At 34.6% G+C, this 22,786-nt stretch overlaps 1 protein-coding gene across 1 annotated transcript; it reads left to right on the forward strand.

The window, feature by feature from the left end:
- Positions 1-4,407: 4,407 nt before the first annotated feature.
- Positions 4,408-6,083, forward strand: LOC109220392 (inositol-tetrakisphosphate 1-kinase 1-like). Its single transcript, XM_019384863.1, has one exon. It carries the CDS (start codon positions 4,636-4,638, stop codon positions 5,719-5,721), a length of 1,086 nt encoding a protein of 361 aa, XP_019240408.1. The 5' UTR covers positions 4,408-4,635; the 3' UTR covers positions 5,722-6,083.
- The last annotated feature ends 16,703 nt before the right edge of the window (positions 6,084-22,786 follow it).

The raw sequence follows: 22,786 nt of genomic DNA on the forward strand, positions 1-22,786 counted from the left end.
GCGAGCTGACCTGGGCACACCCCGTAATAACGGCAAAAATCCACCACCAGCATTGGGAGCGGGATCTTGAACCCCAACCTGAAAGGATAGGCGTAAAAAATGCAGTATCCCCTACGGTCGGTGTGGACCCTCTCCTCGCTTCTAGCAAGAACGATGTCCGCATGGGTAGGAACGATGCCCTGTTCCCGCAATCGGGCCATCCCAATTTCCCCCATCAAAGGGGCTTCAACCACCGGTTCCTCTCCACCGTCGACGGTGAAATCAATCGCCGGACCTCCGAGCCGAGGAACCACCTCGTCAACCAACGGAATTTCGCCGGACTCCGTCTGTTCCACACCTCCCATCGCCGGAGATGGTCTGTCAGCTGCCGAAAAATCTAACGGAAGAACACCATGGGAAGAACTGCCAGCCATTGGTAATCTACTGAAAACAAATGTTATCACAATCGAAGGAAAGAAAAGAAAAGATGAATTAGCGAGAAGACAAAGTTTCCTCAGAATCTCTCTCAAATGAACAATGAAGATATGAGAAATGAATGCCTCAACCCACCTTTATAGGCAACATAAATGGCTTTTGCAAAGCCCAATAGCCATCATTAACTGCACGACCAACCGAAAAACGGTTCGGTTCTGTAGCAGCAAGCGTCATTATGACGAGCTCCATAAAGCGGCTTCTCGACCATCCGCCAGCGTACCGCCGTCAGAACAGTCGCTACGATCTGCGAACACTGAAAGAAAGTGTCGTACGCCGTTAAAATTTTGGACGACCAAATACGTACCCAGCGCATATTCATTCCCCACGGCCATCTTGATCTCCAATGAATGAAAGGCTACGGCCATCTCCAATATATGAAAGGCTACAGCCATCTTGATCTCCAATGAATGAAAGTCTACGGCCAACCTCAACATATGAAAGGCTACGGCCATCTCTAATGTATGAAAGGCTCTCCAATGTACGAAAGGCTACGGCCAGCTCCAACGTGTAAACGGCTAAGGCCACCGCCGCCAATAAATCGACTCCCTTATTCGAGTTGTTTTCAAATCACAATCGATGAAGTCCGCTCATCGAGCTCGGCCAAGGCCCGACCTCAATAAGTGGAGGGACTAACTGTATGGGTCAAAATCCGACCCCACGATAATTAACGGAGTTAATCTCGTCCTGAGCTAAGACATAATTAATGAAGTGGTATGGCCACTTATTCGTAACAGGACTCGACTCTTGTCCGATTTAATCTACGAGGGTACGGCCCAGTCATTCCCCCATGGGGACGGAACTTCAGCATGGCCACGACCATTTATCGCCAGCTCACAAAGCTCACATCTATAAATACTAAGAGCAGTAGCCCTAGAAAAAAAGGGGGGCTTCTTGACCACTAGTGAGAGGAGAGAGAAACGAGAAAATATACCCCTCTTATGGGAAGGGAAAAACACCATTGTAAGGCTCTGAACCTCTTCATGGAGAGGCAGACCAAACAAATATTATCAATAAAGGTTTCTAATGCTTCTCCCCCTAATTCTGAGTTCTTATTTTAGTTTCTTTCATTTGGTCCAACGGATTATTACGATTTGCTATTGTTATCCCGGGATTAATTTATATTGTTTTGTACTCGTAAGATGTGTAACATTTTTTGAGCAAATAATTAGTATTTAAATAATACTAATTAGGTAGCTCGTACCAATTAGTGGAATAATTGTAATTACTAATTTAAAAGCTTTGAAAACTAATATAATATAGAATACTATCATTAGTGGAATAGTCTTCTATGTATTTTTAAGTATTCTAATATAGACGAGTTTCATAGAAATCAGAACGTATACAAGTTTTAAAGAAATTTAAAGGAACTTCCATATTATCCAAAGCCAAACGTACTTCCTCTTTCTTTAATGTTTTTATTCTCTCTTTTATTTATTTTATTTATTATTTATATATAATTTAAGTTTAAAATTTATATAAAACTTAAATTATATATGGTAAAATATTAAATATTTTAAAGTTTTAAATGTCAGAATATTTAATACAGTTCAAATAAGGAAAAAAATTAGTATACAAACTCTTAAATGTAAGGGAATTAATTAAATGACTATTTATAAATATTAGAAAAATAATTGAATGTCTATTTTATCCAGTTTAGCTCTATTTATAAAGGGTATAAAATGCGAACGACATTTCGCTAAGGGCATTCGTGCTTTTAATATAGTATATAGATATAGTAGATGTTGGTAAAAATCTCTGTCACAGTCTTATGTGCAAAATCTTTTAGGTGAATATATAAATATGTAACTGAAAGTAGTTGATCATGCCGATAAGTAATGAAATATATATTTGTACACAGAGGCGGAAACACCATATGATTATATGAGTATAGTCGAACCCAATATTTTCGATATGAAATAGAGATATACATATGAAAATTTAGAAAATATATTTTAATTTATAAACTCAAAATTTTGGAAGTGTTAATGGATTCAATTATGAGAATCTTAGAGATTATACACACAAAATTTAAATTCTGAATCATTCATAGAAATAAAACTTTGGTATTTGTGGCTTAATTATGCTCAAACACTACTTAAGTGTACCTATTTCAATGTATTGCATCTGTTTATATAAAAATACCAATTGGAAGAAAAAAATTAAATATATAAATGGGTGTGGGGATATTTTCCAATTTATTACATCATGATGACCCATCAATCCACATGCCTTTAAAGTTAGGTTTTACAAGTCTCTATCATTTAAGAAGCACTAAAAAAAGCAAATATCAATGAACCAAATTGCATAACCTAATCTTTGCCAATTTCCACATATTTATTCATATTCCCTTTTCCACTAAAACATATTCCCTTTTTATACTCATCACTTTTGACCCATGCAACTATACTCAATTGCTAATCCAATCTTCACACTTTCCTTTTAGTCCAAATATATATGTCACCATCTTCACATTGATTAATTACCCAATTATTTTTCTAGATGCATTTTTCCTTTAAGAATCTAACATTTGAATGGATACATAATTAGAGTAATTATCCAATGGATTGTTGAGATACTAATTACACTATTTACATAGATTAAGTATTAACTACAGTTAAGCCTTTCTATAACAGCCGTCTTCTGTAACAACTAAGTTTTATTTGAAACTAATTTTTTTTATGTTATACTACAATATATGTTATATGTAATAACACTTTACTATAACCACAAAAAATATTGAAACAAAAGAGGTTATTGTAAAGAGATTTGACTCTATATCATTATCAATATTATAGGATGATGAAGTAAGCACAAGCTCGAGTTATAAGAGTACCCTAGTTAAAATAAATAATAAAGCCGACTTTTGCCATGTTTATTTTTGACATTCCATCTCAACCGTCCATGTCTTTAATCACCAAGATCACTTAATTGTCTTTAATACAAGCAAAAAAATCATAGATCATTTGGACAACACTTGACTTAACGTTGATAAAAAAAAATGTATATAAAATTGAAATTGAGAAAAAAAATTGTGGAAGTTGCGCTTGCACATTAACTTCGCTGTTATAAAGTGTGTAAATGAAAATTTATATTTTATTTTAAATAAAAATTTACCAAGTTTTAACTTAAAATTCAGATAATAAAATTCAGCAGCAAATACTTGCAACAAAATTATTACTTGCAAACTTTCTAAATTGCAAAAGCGTCAAATATCTTATCTCTTTATTTATATTAAATATTCATACATTTTATATTTGTTCGACCCTTACATAGCTCCAAAATATGGACCTTAATCAAGTTATAATATGAGAGAATTTTAATCCTGTATAGTCAAAAGTAGAAGGGAAAATCTGAACATCTTTCCCGAATTATTTTGTCAAGTGAATTGCACCATCTATTTTAAATAGAATTTTTTCTCAGGACACACGAGCAATAGTTTTTTCTCTTTCTATTCTGAGTGATTTTATTTTATGTCTCACACAACTTACATTAGTTGTGTGAGACCTCTTTTTATCTCACATATTTGTGGACCCATATCTTATACATCTGGGAGCCTCACAGTTGTGAGACAAAAAAAGAGGCCTCTGAGACACAAAATAAAATTTTTCTCCTTTTCTTATTTATGTAGGTTTCTCGGTAATAGGGTAATATGCCAGAACTCTTACTCATATCTTATTATTTTTTCGAAATTATCCCCTCATAAAATAATGAAAATATCCGATTATGACATGACGTACTACTTTAATGGTTCGATATGAAAGTACAGTCAGTAAATACAAATTAATTTATTAACGGTAAAATTAAGATATTTCCACAAAACGGCCATTAACATAATCCCTTAGAATATGCCACGTCAACCTACCCCGTCACTTTATCAAAACCCTAATCACCCCCTTGCTTTCACCTCTATATATATTCCCACCTCTCCTCCATTTGTCCTCTCTTCCCCTCTCTCACCATTTCCTCACTCCACAAAACACTGACACATACCCAAATATATGCACATATCTATCGATCATATCGAAATCTCAAAAATTTCCTAATTCAAAACCCTAGTTTCTTTGCTTTTTCATCAAATCACATCCAAATTCTTGAATTTTTCTGTAATGTGTTTAGCGTTGATTGAAGCATTGTAAGTTTTGAGTTTTTCTGTGTATATCAATGGCGGAGCGGAGATTCGGAGTAGGTTACGCGTTAGCACCGAAGAAACAAGCGAGTTTCATACAAGCAACGCTCGTGAACCTGGCGAGCGAACGAGGAATCGATCTAATACGAATCGATACGGATAAGCCGTTAACCGAACAAGGGCCGTTCGATTGCGTGCTTCACAAGCTATACGGCGAGGATTGGAGACTGCAATTGAAAGAGTTTTCTTTACAAAATCCTCAGGCGCTCATTATTGACTCGCCCGAGTCAATCGAGCGGTTACATAACAGAATCTCAATGCTTCAGGTAGCGACCGAGCTGGATTTTAAGTGCGAAACGGTATCTTTTGGGATTCCTAAACAAACTGTAGTTTACGACGCGAAAATCGTGTCGGCGAGTTATTTGGAAAGTGAGGGATTGAAATTTCCCGTGATTGCGAAACCCTTAGTGGCTGATGGTAGTGCGAAATCACATAAGATGTTATTAGTGTTTAATAAAGACGGGTTAACTAAATTGAAACCGCCGATAGTGTTACAGGAGTTTGTGAATCACGGAGCTGTTATTTTTAAGGTGTATGTGGTTGGGGACTACGTGAAATGTGTGAAGAGGAAGTCGTTGCCTGACGTGACCGAGGAGAATTTAGGGAAATTGGAGAGTTACTTGTCATTTTCGCAGGTTTCCAATTTGAATACTTGCGAGAAAAATGATGATAAGTACTATAAGTTGATGAATTTGGATGATGCTGAATTGCCCCCATTGAGTTTTTTGACAGATATAGCTAGAGGGCTTAGACGAGCGATGAAATTGCATCTTTTTAACTTTGATTTGATTAGGGATAATAGAGTTGGTAATAGGTACCTTATTATTGACATTAACTATTTCCCTGGTTATGCCAAGATGCCGAATTACGAGAGTGTGATGACAGACTTTTTTTGGGATGTATTGAATAAGAACGATAAGGGTTTCGAGAGTTTACAAAAGGTTAGTTGTGAGAAGGAGGTTAGGATGTTGGTTGGGAATAAAGGGTATGGCGAGGATGAAGGGACATTACCTGTTTCGCCTCTTAAGAGAGAAGAAAAAGAGAACACTATTCAGGTCTAAGGATGTGAAGTGCATAATTCAAAGTTGCATGGCAAAGGGTGGCGAAGGGTGGATCAGAAGATTTGCTCAAGATATGGACTGTGTCGCTGGTTACTGTCAAAACTGCCAAAGTTTCTTTTAGGTAGGGAGTTATTAGTACAGCAGTGAATAAGTAGGTTCCTGATATGGCCTTTTTTTAAGGCATTAGATGTTGTTCTTTGTTGAAACATGTACATTCTATCTTTGCAGTGGAGATAGGTACTTGCAGATACTCTTTTCTAGGAAAGTTTAGCTTTCTTAAAGGCAATTGTATTTCATTGGTGACTATTTCAATATGTGCCTTTAACTTTGATATCAATGAATTTTGCTGTATTCTCAATGGTTATCATTCTATATTTCCCTAATTTGTCTGTTTTACAGGTCAATCTTATTGCATGTGAGTTTTGCATCCTAAATAATGACATCTTTCTGTTTATATATTTCAATGACGTAAGAGGAATCTAGCTCGTTGGAGATTTGCTCTTTGGTGTTTTTATGGATAACTCTTCATTATACTGTCTTGTTCATGGGAGTTGAAATGAATTATGTCTGCAAGAATATTCCTTCTCTAGACCACAATCCAGAAAAGGCTGTACGCACTGTGATCATATTCGTTAGCTTTTGTATCATAACAGTTAATCCATATTAGTTGTCAGATTCTCATGTTATATTTGGGTATGAGAGGCAACTTCCACTTACCATGAGTGCTCATTCTTATCTATTTGTCAAGTTGCCATTGAAGGTTAACCCTTAAGTCGAGACTTAGGATTCAAATCCCTGCGGAAGCAAAAAACACCAGGTGATTTCTTCCCTTGCCAGTTGATTTCTTCCAATCTGCCTAAGCCTTGGTGAGCCGAGTTATCCCATACCTAGTGCTGGTGGGAGGATACCAGGTACCTGGTCGAATAGTCGAGGTGTGCAGATGGCGTGAACACCCACTGTCATCACGACATAAAAAGGCCGAGAATTATATTCTCTGGTAGTAAGGCTTGAGACACAGTATTTCTACCTTTCAATTTAATGGTTATTTATCTGGTTATCTTTTACTTCCATTCTTGCCATAGAATTTCCTTTTATGCTAGGTTTCTGTTCCTCTTGTGTGCTAGGGCTTCTGGTTTTTGATACTTAAGCACTAAAGTTTTACAAATGTGAAGAAACAGGAAAAAGTTTGTCACTGCCTTTTGTTTTCTGTAATTTGTGCTTCACCTTTTTTGCCTCCGGAGAACTATTTTTCAAAGATCCATTTGATCTTGTTTGTCGGTCTGATTATTGAACAAGATGAAGATTGATTAGTGAGCATGAGTGGATATACCAGGAGTTAGATTCCCCTGCATTTATTCTTGCATTGATGGCCGACTGACAATCCCGTGTACTCTTGCTTTTATAACTCTTTTATGTGGATGGACTGGTTGAGTTGCCATTAATCCGTAGGAGCCATTTTGGGAAGGCAGGTTTTCTGCTCTTGTACAGTTTGCTTTGAATGTGGGCCGTATTCCCTGGATTTCCCTTTAACTACTATAGCATTCTTAATTGTATACTTGTCTTGTTCGTCTCCTTATCTCTATCTAGAAATTCTTTGGAGAAATTAATGACCACAAAAGGATGAATAGGAAACTGTCCGTCGTAGTTGTACTCCATCAAAATTTTAAGAGTAGATAATCCTCTGTGGATTTGCAAGCCTTAGCATTTATACACTCCTTTTCTCTGCTAATTTGCTTCCCCGGTGTATTCTATGCATTCATGGATTGCAAGATTGAAAAGCAGGTTTTGTAAAGGGAACAAAGGATCATGAGTGTTACAATGGGTTCATTCTCCCACCTTATTTGTGGAGAATTTCACTTGTTATGGCTGAAAGAAATTATGTCTTCAAATTTCCTGATAAAAAAGAAATTATGTCTTCAAACCTAATTGAAAGATGCATATACGTCCTGTAACCTAGTTCTTTCTCTTATGTTTCTTTTGGTCCATGCAATCATTTATACCGAGAAAACAAGATTTTGTTACTAGCACTTTCGAGTATACTCATTATTTTCGTTTGGTATAGTTTATTTTTCCTTTGGAGGATGTGCATGTGTACACTCCTTTTTGTTTCCTGTAGGGGATGTGTATTGACAGACTATATGATGCAACATATGTATGAGATGTTAATGCTCAGAAGAAACTTATTATCAAAAAAAAAATGCTCAGAAGAAACTTACCACTAAAGAAAAGGACAACAAGGAAAAGAAATGAATTATGAGTTGGGATTCTATTTGTCGTATCAATTTGTCTTTTATGATTCTAGTTACACTTAGTCTTTGATCAATGTATTCCCTTTCAGCTAAGAGGCTTGTTTTAGGTCATCGTTTGGATAAAAAACAGTCCTGTCTCAAAAAAGTAGCTTAAATTTATCATGCTGACTTATTATGCAAGTTTTAGCCTGAGTGATTTGATGTTTCTATATTTATTACTTTCTCCGTTTCAACTTATGTAGTTATGTGTCTTAGATTGACTAGGCACGAACTTTAAGAAAGGTCGGTAAACTTTTGTATCTTGTGTCCTTAGTAAAGGTGTATGACATACCAAAAATACTAAATATAGAAACATTACATTCTTTTTGAAACAGACCAAAAAGGAAAGTAAGACACATAAACTAATATAGAGGGAGTACATATTAGGACGTGACCTAAAGAAGTAGGTTTTGGATTATGAGTACTTAGCTCGACATTTTAGGGCTTCATATCTCTAATTTACGGACGTTGTTCCACTTGACATGCATAGCTTCTGTGATTTGTTATTGCAAATAACATAAATGCTTTCCCTCTTCTTATTTGTTATCTAAAATAATTGCTTTCAGCTTGATATAGATTGCATATTTACGACTCTGTTGATGAGATAACGTTCATATTAAGTTGCATAATTGCGCCATATTGAACTGGCACAACTGTGCTTTCATGACTTGACACGGGGAGGAAGATGGCTTTGTTAAATGAGTTGCATGGACAGAATTGGCAAAATCCTGGGTGCTGGGAAACTGTGAGATGTAATACTAGGAAAAAATTTCTAGCTTTAATAACAACCATGTCTATACTTTTGTTTTATGTACTTGCGTGGTTGCCAGTTAGATGGATCTTTCTGCATGCTTGTATCTCACATTTCACATGAGCATCTTGGTTATGCTCCTTTTAACTGCAATTTTTGTTTTCTGGAATGACGCAAAATATGCGTGGAAAGATTCGTACCAGGCAGGAGGGAGAGTTGAAGATGATTTTGATCCTTGACTAGCCTAGCCTTAAGTGCTCTCACTGTCTCGATTCTTGGTTGATGAGGATCTGTGCTACCCTTGAATAGAAGAGAGAAAAGAGAAACAGATAGGAAGTAGGCTAGATCTTCAGGCCAGCTTTTCCATGAGAGAAAGCTCTCTACATATAGCGGTTTCTGAGAGGAGTCGGGGCTAGTGCATGTTTTTCGTACTGTTCAGAATCTAAGCATGGCGACGCTATTCTTAGCGAAGAAAATATTAATCTTTGTCAAGATGTTTCCTTCTGGTTAGAAAAGAAAATGTCAACTTATATTTTTTGTTTTGGCTCTGAAAGGTAACTCTCGTCTTTTGTGAGCCGAGGGTCTATCGGAAACAACCTCTCTACCTTCAAGGCGGGGGTAAGATCTGCGTACACACTACCCTCCCTAGACTCCACTTGTGGGATTATACTTTTTTTTTTGTTGTTGTTGTTGTACTCTGAAAGGTAGTAATACATTCTCAATCATCAGAAAAGAAAATGGTACAGCTACTTCTTTTCTTTCTTTTATTTGCCTTTTATGTGGCTTCGCTTTAAGTTTTCCATTTTCCTTGACAAGTCAGGTTCTAAATAGATTGCCATGGTTTCACTTCCTAGGGGTTCCTTTTCTTTTTATCCTTTTGCTGTATATGAATTGATTCTTTTAGACTTCTTAGTGTTACCTGACTGCACCTCTTCATTTTATGCACCTACTAAAATTATAAGAAGCAGGTAATAACAAGAAAGGAGGGAGACTTGTCTCAATGTATACAGTTAGGTTTTCAATTTGATGAATTAGATCAGATGTTTGGTCTTTCAGGGGAAACATATAGTATGCAATGATGTGCTCTTTCCTAAATGGTAGAAATGATTTAAGGAGTTCAATCTTGAGCACCTTGACCAAATGTGTAATCGAAATGAATTTTAGACATAGTTTTATTAGCATTATAGAGAGGATCAGATTCATAACTACTACATTGACCTTATAGTATATCTTCGAACTCATTCAATTCTGTGGATCCAATGTCCTTTATTCCATTTTTCTTTCCTTCAGGACAAAAGGACATCTCCACTTGCATTGGTTACTTCTCAGCAGTCCTATGATGTCGCTCCAGGTGAAATTTATTGTCAATTTCTTTTTGGGTCATAAAAAGTTTTCTGCTCTTCCTGAATATAAGTTATAAGCAGGACAGGCAAGATAAGTGAGATGCCCTGAGGTTTTGATACGGAGTATTTCGTTAAACTTTTGAAGGGCATCTAACTGGATAGTTTAGATAAAGTAACAGATTTGTGTCTTTCGGAAATGGTAGCTTGGCCTCAAAAGAGTAGCAATTACATCTACATGCTAGTAAGGCCATTTTAGAGGACAAGGAGTGTGTCCCTTTATTAAGGACCTACACTTGAACTGGTGAAAGTGTTAAACGGTGGATTACTTGATCCCACTGGATTTCACCGCCTTCTATAATTGCCACCCCATTAATTGCTTACGCCTGACCTGACTTCCTGTTAGATACCGGTATAATGCTTGCTGGTTTGAGCAGCTTCAGCGTACTAGATAGCTTGGGATTTTGGCTCTGTAACTTTGGTAACACTAGCCTTGGTAGAATTGGCATTTTCAACACAGTAGAAATGCATATTAATGCTTCTTATTGTGAAACTTGAAACAACTGCAATGTTCACCCATTCTATGCACTAATCTGCTTATCGTTGCTGCAGTGTATTATTTTTGTTGTCATACAAGTTATTTGTCTGATTTTGGCTTTCTAATTTATGGACATCACAGACCTATGTGTCTTCTAGTTTTTACCCGTGTGCTTAAACAAACATTATCAGAGTTTTGGTGAAAACATGAAATGGGGTTCAAGCCCCCGTGTTTGGACATTCTTCTTGAACCACACTAGAAAGGAAAGTAAGACACATAAACTAATACAGAGGGATTTACATATTAGGACATGACCTAAAGAAGTAGGTTTTCGGTTATGAGAACTTAGATGCCTCTGTTGATGAGATAACGTATGTATTAACTTGCATAATTGCGCCATATTGAATTGGCACAACTTTGCTTGCATGACTTGTCATGGGGAGGAAGATGGCTTTTTTTAATGAGTTGCGTGGATTGAATTGGCAAAATCCTGAGTGCTACGAACTGTGAGATGTACAAGGAAAAAATCTAGCTTTATAAACAATCTTGTCTATACTTTTGTTTTATGTACTTATGCTGTTGCTAGTTAGGTGGATCATTCTGCATGCTTGTATCTCACATTGCACATGAGCATCTTGGTTATGTACTCCTTTTAACTGCAACTTTGTTTTCTAGAATGACACAAAATATGTGTGGAAAGATTCTTACTAGGAAGGAGGGAGAATTGCAGAGTTGATTTTGATCTTCTTGACTAGCCTAAAGAGTGGTCCCACTGTCCAGATTCTTAGTTGATGAGGATCTACACTACAAATAGAAGAGAGAAAAGAGAAACAGATAGGAAGTAGGCTAGATCGTCATATGTAGAATGCCCAGGCCAGCTTTTCGATGAGGGAAAGCTCTCTTCATATATTGGTTTTGAGGAGCCAGGACCTAGTGCAAGTTTTCCGAGCTCTAGTGAATCTAAGCATGGCCACAAGTACTGTTTCTAGAAAAACAAATGTTAATCTTGTCACGATGTTTCCTTCTGATTAAAAAAAGAAAATGTCAAACTTATATTTTTTGGTTTGACGCTGAAAGGTAGTAGTTAGTAGAACGTATGTTCTCAATCATTAGAAAGAAAATGGTACAAGTACTTTTCTTTCTTCTTCTTCTTGCCTTGTTGTTGGCTTCCCTTTAAGTTCTCCATTTTCCTTGACAGGTCAGGTTCTAAATAGATTTCCATGGTTTCACTTCCTAGGGATTCCTTTTCTTTTTATCTTTTGGCTGTATATGAACTGATTCTTTCGAACTTTTCAGGGTTGTCTGACTGAACTTCTACATTTTATGCACTTACTAAAATTATAAGAAGCAGGCGTTCTGAGCAGAGAGGTACAATGACAAAAAAGGAGGGAGAATTATCTTAAATGGATAAAGTAGTAGGTTTTCAATCTGATGCATTAAATCAGATGTTTGGTCATTCAGGGAAAACATATGCAATAATGTGCTCTTCCCTTAACGGGAGATAACATATACTATCCAGAGGGCATCTCCACTTGCAGTGGCTACTTCTCGGCAGTCCTATGATGTTGCACCAGGTCAAATTTATTGTATTTTCTTTTTGGGTCATAAAAAGTTTTCTGCTCTCGAAATCTTAGTAATAAATAGGACAAGTAGGATAACTGAGATAGTGGCCCTGAGGTTTTGATACTGAATATTTTGTTTAACTTTTGAAGGGCATCTAACTGGACAATTTACGTAAGGTAACAGATTTTTGTCTTTTGGAAATGGTAGCTTGGCTCAAAAGAGTAGCAATTATGTCTACATGCTATATCAGGCCTTTTTGAGGACAAGGACTGTGTCCCTTAACTAAGGACCTATGATTGAACTGGTGAAAGTATCTTGGGTTTACTTGATGCCACTGGATTTCACCGCCTTCTATAATGGCTAACTCATTAATTGTTTATACCTGACTTTCCTGGTAGATACTGGTATAATTCTTTCTGGTTTGAACAGCTTCAGTATACTAGATAGCTTGGGATTTTGGCTCTGTATCTTTAGTAGAAAGGCATATTAATGCTTCTTGTTGTGAAACCTGAAACAACTGCAAAAGGAGGGACTATTGCAGAACTGATTTTGATTCTCTTGACTAGCCTAAATTGTTCTCACTGTCTAGATTCTTAGTTGATGAGGATCTATACTACCCTCGAATAGAAGAGAGAAAAGAGAAACAGATAGGAAGTAGACTAAATCTTCATATCCAGAAGTGCCCAGGCGAGCTTTTTGATGAGGGAAAGCTCTCTACATATAGTGGTTTTTGAGAGGAGCCAGGATGTAGTGCAATTTTTCCGTACTCTAGGGAATCTAAGCATGGCGATGCTGTTCTTAGAAAAACAAATGTTGATCTTTGTCAAGATGTTTCCTTTTGATTAGAAAAAGAAAATGTCAACTTATATTTTCTGTTTTGACGCCGAAAGGTAGTAGTTAATAGAACATACATTCTCAATCATTAGAAAAGAAAATGATACAAGTGCTTCTTTTCTTTCTTCTTCTTGCCTTGTATGTTGGCTTCCCTTTAATTTTTCCATTTTCCTTGACAGGTCAGGTTCTAAATAGATTGCCATGGTTTCACTTCCTAGGGATTCCTTTTCTTTTTATCTTTTTGCTGTATGGGAGAAATGATTTAAGGAGTTCAATCTTGAGTACCTTTACTAAATGTGTAATTGAAATGTATTTTAGATATAGTCTTCAGTTTTATAGCATTATAGAGAGGCTCAGATGCATAACGCTACATTGACCTTATAATATATCTTCGAACTCATTCAATTCCGTAGATCCACTGTCCTTTTTTCCATTCTTCTTTCCTTCAGGACAAAAGGACATCTCCACTTGCATTGGTTACTTCTCAGCAGTCCGATGATGTTGCTCCAGGTGAAATTTATTATGATTACTTTATGGGTCATAAAAACTTTTCTGCTCTACCTGAATCTAAGTTATTAGGACAGGCAGGATAAGTGAGATGCCCTGAGGTTTTGATACGGAATATTTTGAACTTTTGGAGGGCGTCTAACTGAATAGCAGTTCAGATAAGGTAACAGATTTGTATCTTTCGGAAATGGTAGCTTGGCTCAAAAGAGTAGCAATTATGTTTACATGCTATAATAAGGCCTTTTAAGGACAAGGATTGTTTCCCTTAACTAAGGACCCATGCTTGAACTGGTGAAAGTGTTAATCGGTGGATTACTTGATGCCACTGGATTACACCGCCTTCTATAATGGCTAACTAATTATGTTTACACCTGATTTCCTGTTAGATAGTGGTGGTATCATTCCTGCTGGTTTGAACATCTTTAGCATACTAGATAGCTTGGAATTTTGGTTCTGTAACTTTAGTAACACTAACCTCGGTAGGATTGGCATTTTCAACATAGTAGAAAGGCATATTAATATTTCGTATTGTGAAACTTGAAACAACTGCAATGTTCACTCATACTATGCACTAATCTGCTTGTCATTGCTACAGGATAGTATTTCTGTTATCATTCATGTATTGTCTGATTTTGTCAGTCTAATTTGTGGACATTATGCAGTTATGCGTCTTATAGTTATTACGCTTAAAGGCATCTGACAAACATTAGCACAGAGTTTTGATGCAAATATGATATGGGGTTCAAGCCACCATATGTGGACATGGTGAGAGTAGCCAATGGTGCTCAGCCCTTTGAGAAGCACCTTTTACTTAAGTGAAGCCAGGTTCAATAAGGTGTTCTGTTGCCTCACAGAGAAGCAGGTACACTCGTTTACTGCTTAAATCTAAGCCATATGCTGCAGGTCTAGTTGTTGTTTTATTTTTGGGCCAGTTTGCATCCTAGACTATTTATTACCTATTATATATCGCACCAACTCAAGTATCGGCTAAATATCCATCAAGGCTTAGGCCAGATGAAAAGAAATCATTTTTTGTCTCTGCTGCCATTTAAATTGTGGTCTCCCATGATATTCACTCCTTAGATTTACTGCTAGGTCATACTCTTGTGTTTTTGTATTAACTTAATTTTTGCCTTATGGTTCAAAGGTAACTTCTGAATTTTAGTTTTGCTCTTTCGGCTTCACCGCACCCCCCCCCCCGTCCCCCCCACACACACTTTCACGTGTGTTTGGTGCGAAATAAAATATTTTCCGCAGGAAAATAAACGATCTTCTTTAGATATTTTTTTGGTGTTTGGGGAGTGAGTAGAAATATTCACCAATATTTGGCTGTCAAAATATTACATACTGCAAAAATAGTTTTTCTAGTAAATATGGTCCTATTTCTATTCCTCTTTGAAAGACGTAAGCAAAATATAGGTGGGGTGCTAGATAAAACAACAAAAGACCTAGTAAGATCTCACAAGTAGGGGTACCTTGGGGAGGTTAGTGTGTACTCAGACCTTACCCCTGCCCCGGGGAGGTAGAGAGTCTGTTTCCGAAAAACATTCGGCTCGAGAAGAAGAATAGAAACAAGTAAATATCAACAAAGGCGGATGCTAGATAGATAATAAATTAAAATATGCTCATTTCATTTCTTTCCATAGCAAAGTTTGCAAAGACAAATTTGACCTTTACGGATTCAAGTTCTAAATTCTATTATTGCCCATCTGATTTGTATTTATTTAGTGGGGTTTTAATACATAAATTGGGTATAAGCTAAAGCTATTGGGTTCGAATGAATCCATTACTTCACGGTTAAATCATATTGATGGAAGTCTCCCACATAATAAGTGTGAGTTCAATTTCCCATAGCCCTTTTCTCAATGCCTTTCCAGATCCCCTATATAACAGAGAATTTGTTGTAAAAAAAAAAAAAACAAACTAAAAGCCCGTTTGGACATAAGATTTTTTTTACGTTTTTTCCGAAATTTTTTCACTTCTTTTCGAAATTAGTGTTTGGTCATAAAATTTTCAAATTTCACTTTTTGGAATTTTTCGAAAATTTGAGAATCTCCAAAAAGCTGTTTTTCAAAATTTTCATTGAGATCACTCACAAAACTTCAAAAACAACCTCAAATTATATTCATATCCAAACACAACTCTAATTTTTAACCATTTTCGCTTGAATTTTTTTTAAAATTTTTTTCGTTGTTGAAATTTTACAATTCTTATGTCAAAACGCCCACTAAATTAGTAAATTACGTGTGTCAAATTGCCTTCTCTTCTCTCTCCCATCAATAAATTAACTTAATCAATTTGCAAAAAAGAAAAGACAAAATAAAGAAACAAAGCCGCCTAAAAATGTTGGAAAATATAAAACTATTGACATCATATCTGGTAAATAGTCAATAGGGGTGTTGAGAAGAAGCTGGTAAGACTTTCTGGGAATTCTTCTTTCTTTTTTTTAGTTAATTTAATTTGTTACAAGTATTATGAAATGTAATAATTAAAAATCATCAATTGGGAAATTTTAAGAAGGAAAAAAGAAATTGAAAACAAGAATCAAATAATTTTTGTTGGATTTTTCTACCAAACATGATTTCGAGTTGATTGTTGACTTGAAAGCAGACAAAATTAAACTATCAATTCTTGAAAAGAGTCATATTCAATTTCATCCATCTCTGTCGATCGAATAAGATATTAAAACTAATTGATACCCTAATATAATGGAGAACTAGTGTTAGTATTAAATCGTAATTAGTTACAGTCCATCTTTTTTAAAATCTTTCTTCTGTGTAAAAACATGTTACATTTACCTTAAGTTATCTGTCTTATTTTCAATATTATAAATCCCACATTTTAATTTCATTTAGATAGCCTTTGGATAACGATCATGTAAAAATACTTTATACTGACGTGCATATAACTTAAACTCCAGAATATATCAGTGAGTCGTTGAAGCGGGAGATAGGGGTCTTCTATCATGTCATAATGGAACATAAAAGTTTCTGAATAATTCAAATATAAAAGTTGCATATGAGTTTAATTAAGTTCCCTATACTAGTCGCGTAAAAATTATTTATATAGTCAACCTGTTAGGGATATAGTAGATATGCCTTAGATCCAATATCATATTTGATGATTTGAACATATTTCTGTGAACGTCATTTGATATGAAATATATATGGCATTTGATATTCTTTTATCATTGTTATTAATTGCTTGATTAATTTGATAAGGTCCTTGATTAAATTTTGAGATTTGTCATCGTGATAGAGATTATGATAATGAGAGCAAAGTCTCTTACAATTTAATCTAAATTTGTTCTTGATCGTGGGATTATTAATTTGGACATTAGCAATCCGGTTAGATCAATATTTGTGTGATCGTCTTTATGGGATAAAGATTAGTTGATCTCATTAACTAAATCACATAGATAGATGATGCATATAGAGATATGATCATTGAACCGACTCATCTTATAATTCCTAATGGTTAGAATTACCATAAGCTGTCAATAGGATATTTTCTTGAAGAATGTGATGTAAGAATTTCCTTTGACCTGAGATCGTCATAGTAATTGACAAGTTATTTATTGTGCTTTGATACCAGACACCTATGGCCCTAGGGCGATAGTTGAAAGGATATTGGGTACGATTAAATACTTGTAGAATTAGTGATTGATCAAGATGGAATCTGTCAATTCTTGGTAATGAGTTTAAGCTCCATGTTGTCATGAATTATAAACGACCAAATTAAGACCTTGGCCAGGGCAATTGAATGAAAGAAGAAAAGAGTTTCTTAGGTCATTCAATGGTCGATTATATTTGACATGAACACATAGTTGGTCGCCTATTAGGACTTGACAGTTGAACCATATCCTAGGGTGATCCAGAGCTATAAGGACAGAAGGAATTACTACATTATTCTTCTACTGGTTCTTGAGAGTAAATTGTATACTTCATGCTATCCGGTCGTTAAGGAGTGTTGCTAGACGCTACCCTTGATTAGTATATTAATGTGATTAACTTACTACCGGTTTAGTACTGAACCTGCGGGGTCGCACACTAACGAGTGTTCTGATCTTTGCTAAAGGATTAATTAACTTATTATTTGATAATTAAATTAAGAAATTTAATTAGTCAAATATATTTAGTTATTAGTCCAAATGAAAATTATTATATTCTTTGCTAGCACAGAGGATATATTTAATATTGTGAACAAATTGAAGTTTTCTATTTGGAATAGAAAATAAATTATTTTTCTTGGTGAAGAAAAAATATATATGAGATATATATAATATGAATTAATATTGATTTATATAAAGGTTATATATATAATATCAATTAATTTACCAAATTGGAATTGGAAAGGTAAAGTCCATAAAAGGACGTATAAATTGAATCCAATATTCAGTTGGATTGACCAGAATCCAACTTTGAGTTGAGGAATGGTTCGGCAGTCACGTTTTAATTAAGACATGATCTCCAATTTTCCATACAATTTCGATTGAAGTTTATTTTGGAATAAACTTTTACCTAAGTAAATCATTACCTCAACCAAATAGGAATAGGGTTTATATGTGACCCTATATAAAGGGTGATGGAGAAAATTTGTCATAATTAATTCTTGAGAAGAAAAATCACTTTGTGAAAGTGAGAATACAATACAAAGCAAAATACAATTGCAAGAAAAGTGTTTCTTGTTCTTCTAAAATTGAGTTGAGATTTTTGAGAAAAATTTCAACACAATATTTCGTTCAATTTGTTCGCGGGTTTCATTGATCAAAGAGTTGATAGCAAGGATCGGTCTCGGTGTGGATACGCATAGAGTCTTCGCACTATCGAAGAAATTTTGAAACGAGACTCTCTTCACCAGGTACGTCTTAGATCCGATCTTTGACATGTAAATAAATTTTAAACACGAAAAAATCTGCCTAGGATTGTTATTGTCTTCCGCTGCGTGTTACGAACACCTATATGCAATCCTTCACAACCATCAATTAATTACGAGTATATCTCTACGATAAGAGTTAATTGATAGAACCGTAACGGACCTACCATCATATGCTAAATTCAGTGATAGAGAACCAGAAATTTAAAGAAGGGGATTCAACAAATTCAAACTAACGACGTAAGACCATCTTCAACCCTAACACCAAATTTCGCACCGAAATAGTGTAACACCAAATTTATTCCAACCATTGCACCATTTTTTACACAAAAAAAGAATATTTCTTCTCTCTTCTATATTATATTATTATCTTCTATTTTAATTTTATTTTTTATTTTCTTCAAACAAAATTATATCTTTTTTCTTTTTTCCATATTCTTCATATATAATTCACATTCACCACTTATATAATCATTTATTATAAAATTATTTTAAAGGATAAATCAACTAAAAGTGAAATCATTGATAAAAGATAATTAAACAAAAATTACATCATAGTCAAATTTAATTTAAGTACCACATAAATATTCAACTTTTGCCTCTATTCTCCCATAAATGCTCGATTAATGCATTACGAAGTGCGAAATGCGCATCTTTATAATGTATTTTTATTTTATGCATTGTTAATTTTCTTTTTTAAATTTTAATTTTCAGTTTTCAATTTTAGCAACATTAGATATCTTACATTTGCATTTTTTATTTTTAAATAATGGTTATATTTCTTTTTATACAATTATATTAATAATAAAATTAACATATAATTTTATATAAATATAATCTGTACAAAAATTAATATATATAAAAAATAGGGTTAAAATTAAAATTATAAAGATCTTAATATAAAATTAATTATATACACAATATATGATAAATTAAAAGTCCAAAAATATAAAAATATGAATAAAAATAATAAATCAAATTTGGTGTTGATGAATAGTGTTGCACCAAATCAAATTTGGTGCAACACTATTCATGCACTATAAATGGTGCAAAACACCAAATTTTACACCAAATTTAGATTTGATGCAAAAAATAGTGCAGCCTTGGAGATGCCCTAAAACATTTTTGCTCTATTTGTGCAGCACGATTTTTCAACGAGAGGGATTCAATCAAACCTTGGCTGTAGCGATATCACTGGTTAAACTGCATTTGTTTATGTAAGAAATTATATACGCCGTCCATTCACTTTTACTTGTCCAATTTCAACTTTTCACGTCCCTTAAGTTAAGAAATAGTAATTGTAGTATGTTTTTTTTTTTACCTAAAACCCCTAATAATGATAGCATTTTCAAAAGTCTTGGGAATTGCTTTTGAAAATGAGTAATTAACGATAGGGGTAAAACAGGAAAAAAAGAGATTGTCTTTATCTTGGTATAGTATAGTAGACAAGTAAAAATAAAAATATATTTTAGTATAGTGGATAAGTAAAAATGAACGGAGAAAATACAACTTAAATCCGTTGTACATTTATCTAAAGTGAGAAAACTATTACCTATTCATGAAAGTAAGTAACTTGTTGGAAGCCGCAACTGACTAATTAACTGATCAGTTTAGTTAAAATCTGTCTGGTTGGTCATATTGTGAGGGAGTAGTTACAAATTCTATTTTGACGTGCATTAAAAGCAATTCATGGGAAGAATAATGATTTAAAATAATATTTCTTTGAAAATCTAACTAACTTATATCTTAATTTATTTGAGAATATACGTAATAGATGAAGTAGAAGTAGATTAGTACTTATGGAGTAGGTATAAAATACCATTGTGTAGCTAGGGTCCAGCTTTTCCACGAATTCACATATAGCGGGAGCTTAGTGCACCGGGCTGCTCTTTTTTAGTTAGGGTTATCTTTCCATGAAAAGAATTAAATCTACGTAGAATTATTTCTTTAATGAAAATTTGGCATCTGGCCGGTAACAATTGATCCGACTAAATTAGATTCACGTTGCGTAGGATTAATTCAAAAGGAAGCGCTTCAACGATCATGATTATATCGTAGTTTTTAGATGTTAGTTATTGGAACAATTTTAAATTTAAGCCAATAGTTACGTTGATTGATTAATTAACTGTGTGTCCTAGTTAGAGGCGGAGCCAGAATTTCAAGCTTATGCGTTTGGGATTTAATCGTTTGACGTTACTGGGTTCTAAATTAATAATTTGTATATATTCAATGAAAATTTTAAGATAAATACAGGGTACGAACCAAAGCTATCGAATTCAGCCAAATCCGGTCCCGATACTCTAGCTCCGCACCTGATTCTATTAATTAATAATACATAAATATTATTTAATTGGAGTGTCAATATTAGGATATCATCCCTGAGATAGGAAGTTTCCTAGAAAGTTGGAAATAAACAAGAATTTTCCAGAAGTTCCAAGATTGACTTTTGTTAGTGAAACCAAACCAGAGATTTGAGATTTGTCATTCAAATGTTTTCTTTTGCCATTTCCTTCACGCTAGCCTATTTTGTAGTGTCTTTATCACACTGTCTACTTGTAACTGAAGTGAATTGAGCTAATAAAAGAAGCCATATATATATATATGGTACCTTCTTCCCAACCCCTATTGACAAATATATCACGTGACATCACTGTTAAATATTACATTTTTCCTTTTTTTTTTGTTTTCCACCCGGTATCCGGTACATGCATTGGGGTCTAACTAAATTCGGATTCGCACTGAAAAGTTCGATACTGAGAGGTAAAACGCTTCCTAACAAAGGTGGGGGCAAGTGCGCATATAGCCATTCTCAGGTGCTATTTAAAGATTAGCCAGTACTTATTTTGTCCTGAAATTTTAAATTAAAAATCTTAACTTCAGGACAATTCAGGATATTTTTGTCATGAAAAATTAAACTGAAAAACTGAAATTCAGGACGCACTGGCTAATTCTTAAATGCATCCCTTTAGAAAGGCTACCTGGTGTTATTTCTACACAAAGGCATTCGACTCCCGCATTAGGGCCCGACTAAATTCGAATTTACGCCGAGGAAGTCTCACTTGGGGAGATAAATCGTTCCTAATAAAGGCGACTCTACACCCAAAGTTCGAAGCCGAGACCTCTAATTAATGATGTATGAAAGAGAACTTAATGCTCCACCATATCTCTTTTTGGTTGCATTTTTCCTTTCATTGAATTTAAAGAAAAGAAAATTTCTTTACTGTCCCTATAGAAGATAAGACATAATTTAATTACATGGACATAAGAAACCTAAATTCTCACTTCTTCGACAAAAGTCAAATACTAAATATTTAACTTGATGAGTAAAGAATTATAAGCAGGTAAGATTTGCCCACTTCCACCAAATAAAGGTGGAATTAAAAAAGAAAAATCGATGATCTTTCAAGTAAATAGCTAGGAAATTCATTATTCAAAAGATTGAGTATATCTTTAACATAGTTTGATGTATTTGTTGGAAAAAAAGCCAATTAGAGCTTTGACCTTTGCTGGTATTTAGGAAAATTGTTTAGTAGTAAGTTACAATAAATTTGCGTATGTTGACTTAGTTCTAACCTTACTACTACCAATATAGTCGTTAGAGTTAAACCAATATTTTAGCAGTTAAATATCAATAATTAGTTATCGGAAATACAATGCAAATTACTTGTTATAACAGGCTAGAATATATAAATGTAAAAATTATTTATATATTCAGTGAGTACATGTTGTGAAAAGGGTCCAAATTTGCCTCTGTGATATCTAAATCGCTCAATTTTGTCCTATGTTATGTTAGGTGTTGTCCTGATTTTCCTATCTCATGAAGGAAAGGACAACATATTTATCATAATTGAGTTTTTCTTTTCCTAGACGAAATATATAACTCTTCCATATTTGGCTAGTCCCTTTTCTTGTAGGAAAATGTTTGGACTTCTATAAATTGAGGATCCTTCCCTCTCATTCAGTAGCATCCACAATGTAACCATAGGGGGCTTGAGAATCTTGTTTAGGGGGAGAACTTTACGGGGCAAGTGTTAGTGTGTCACTTGTGTTTGCCTCCTCTTCGTGAGATTGTTCTCTCGATATTTTGTACTCTCTTTTATTATAGTGGATTGCTCATCTCCGCCGTGGACGTAGGTCAGTTAACTGAACCACATTAAATGTTTGTGTCTCTTTTGGTAGATTTCTCTTTTGTTATCTGATTTATCGTCATTGAAGGTTTGCTTTACTAGCTTCCGCATAACACCTGACTTTTTTCGGTCCTAACATGTTATACCCCCTTTTGGTCCATTCATACCTTTATCATTAGCAAATTGTCTCGTATTTTCACTTAACCTCTAACGGAACTCCAACCTAAAATGAGTAGACTTCA

The sequence above is a fragment of the Nicotiana attenuata genome, unplaced genomic scaffold (assembly GCF_001879085.1).
Source record: "Nicotiana attenuata strain UT unplaced genomic scaffold, NIATTr2, whole genome shotgun sequence".
In the NCBI taxonomy this organism is placed as follows: Eukaryota; Viridiplantae; Streptophyta; class Magnoliopsida; order Solanales; family Solanaceae; genus Nicotiana; species Nicotiana attenuata.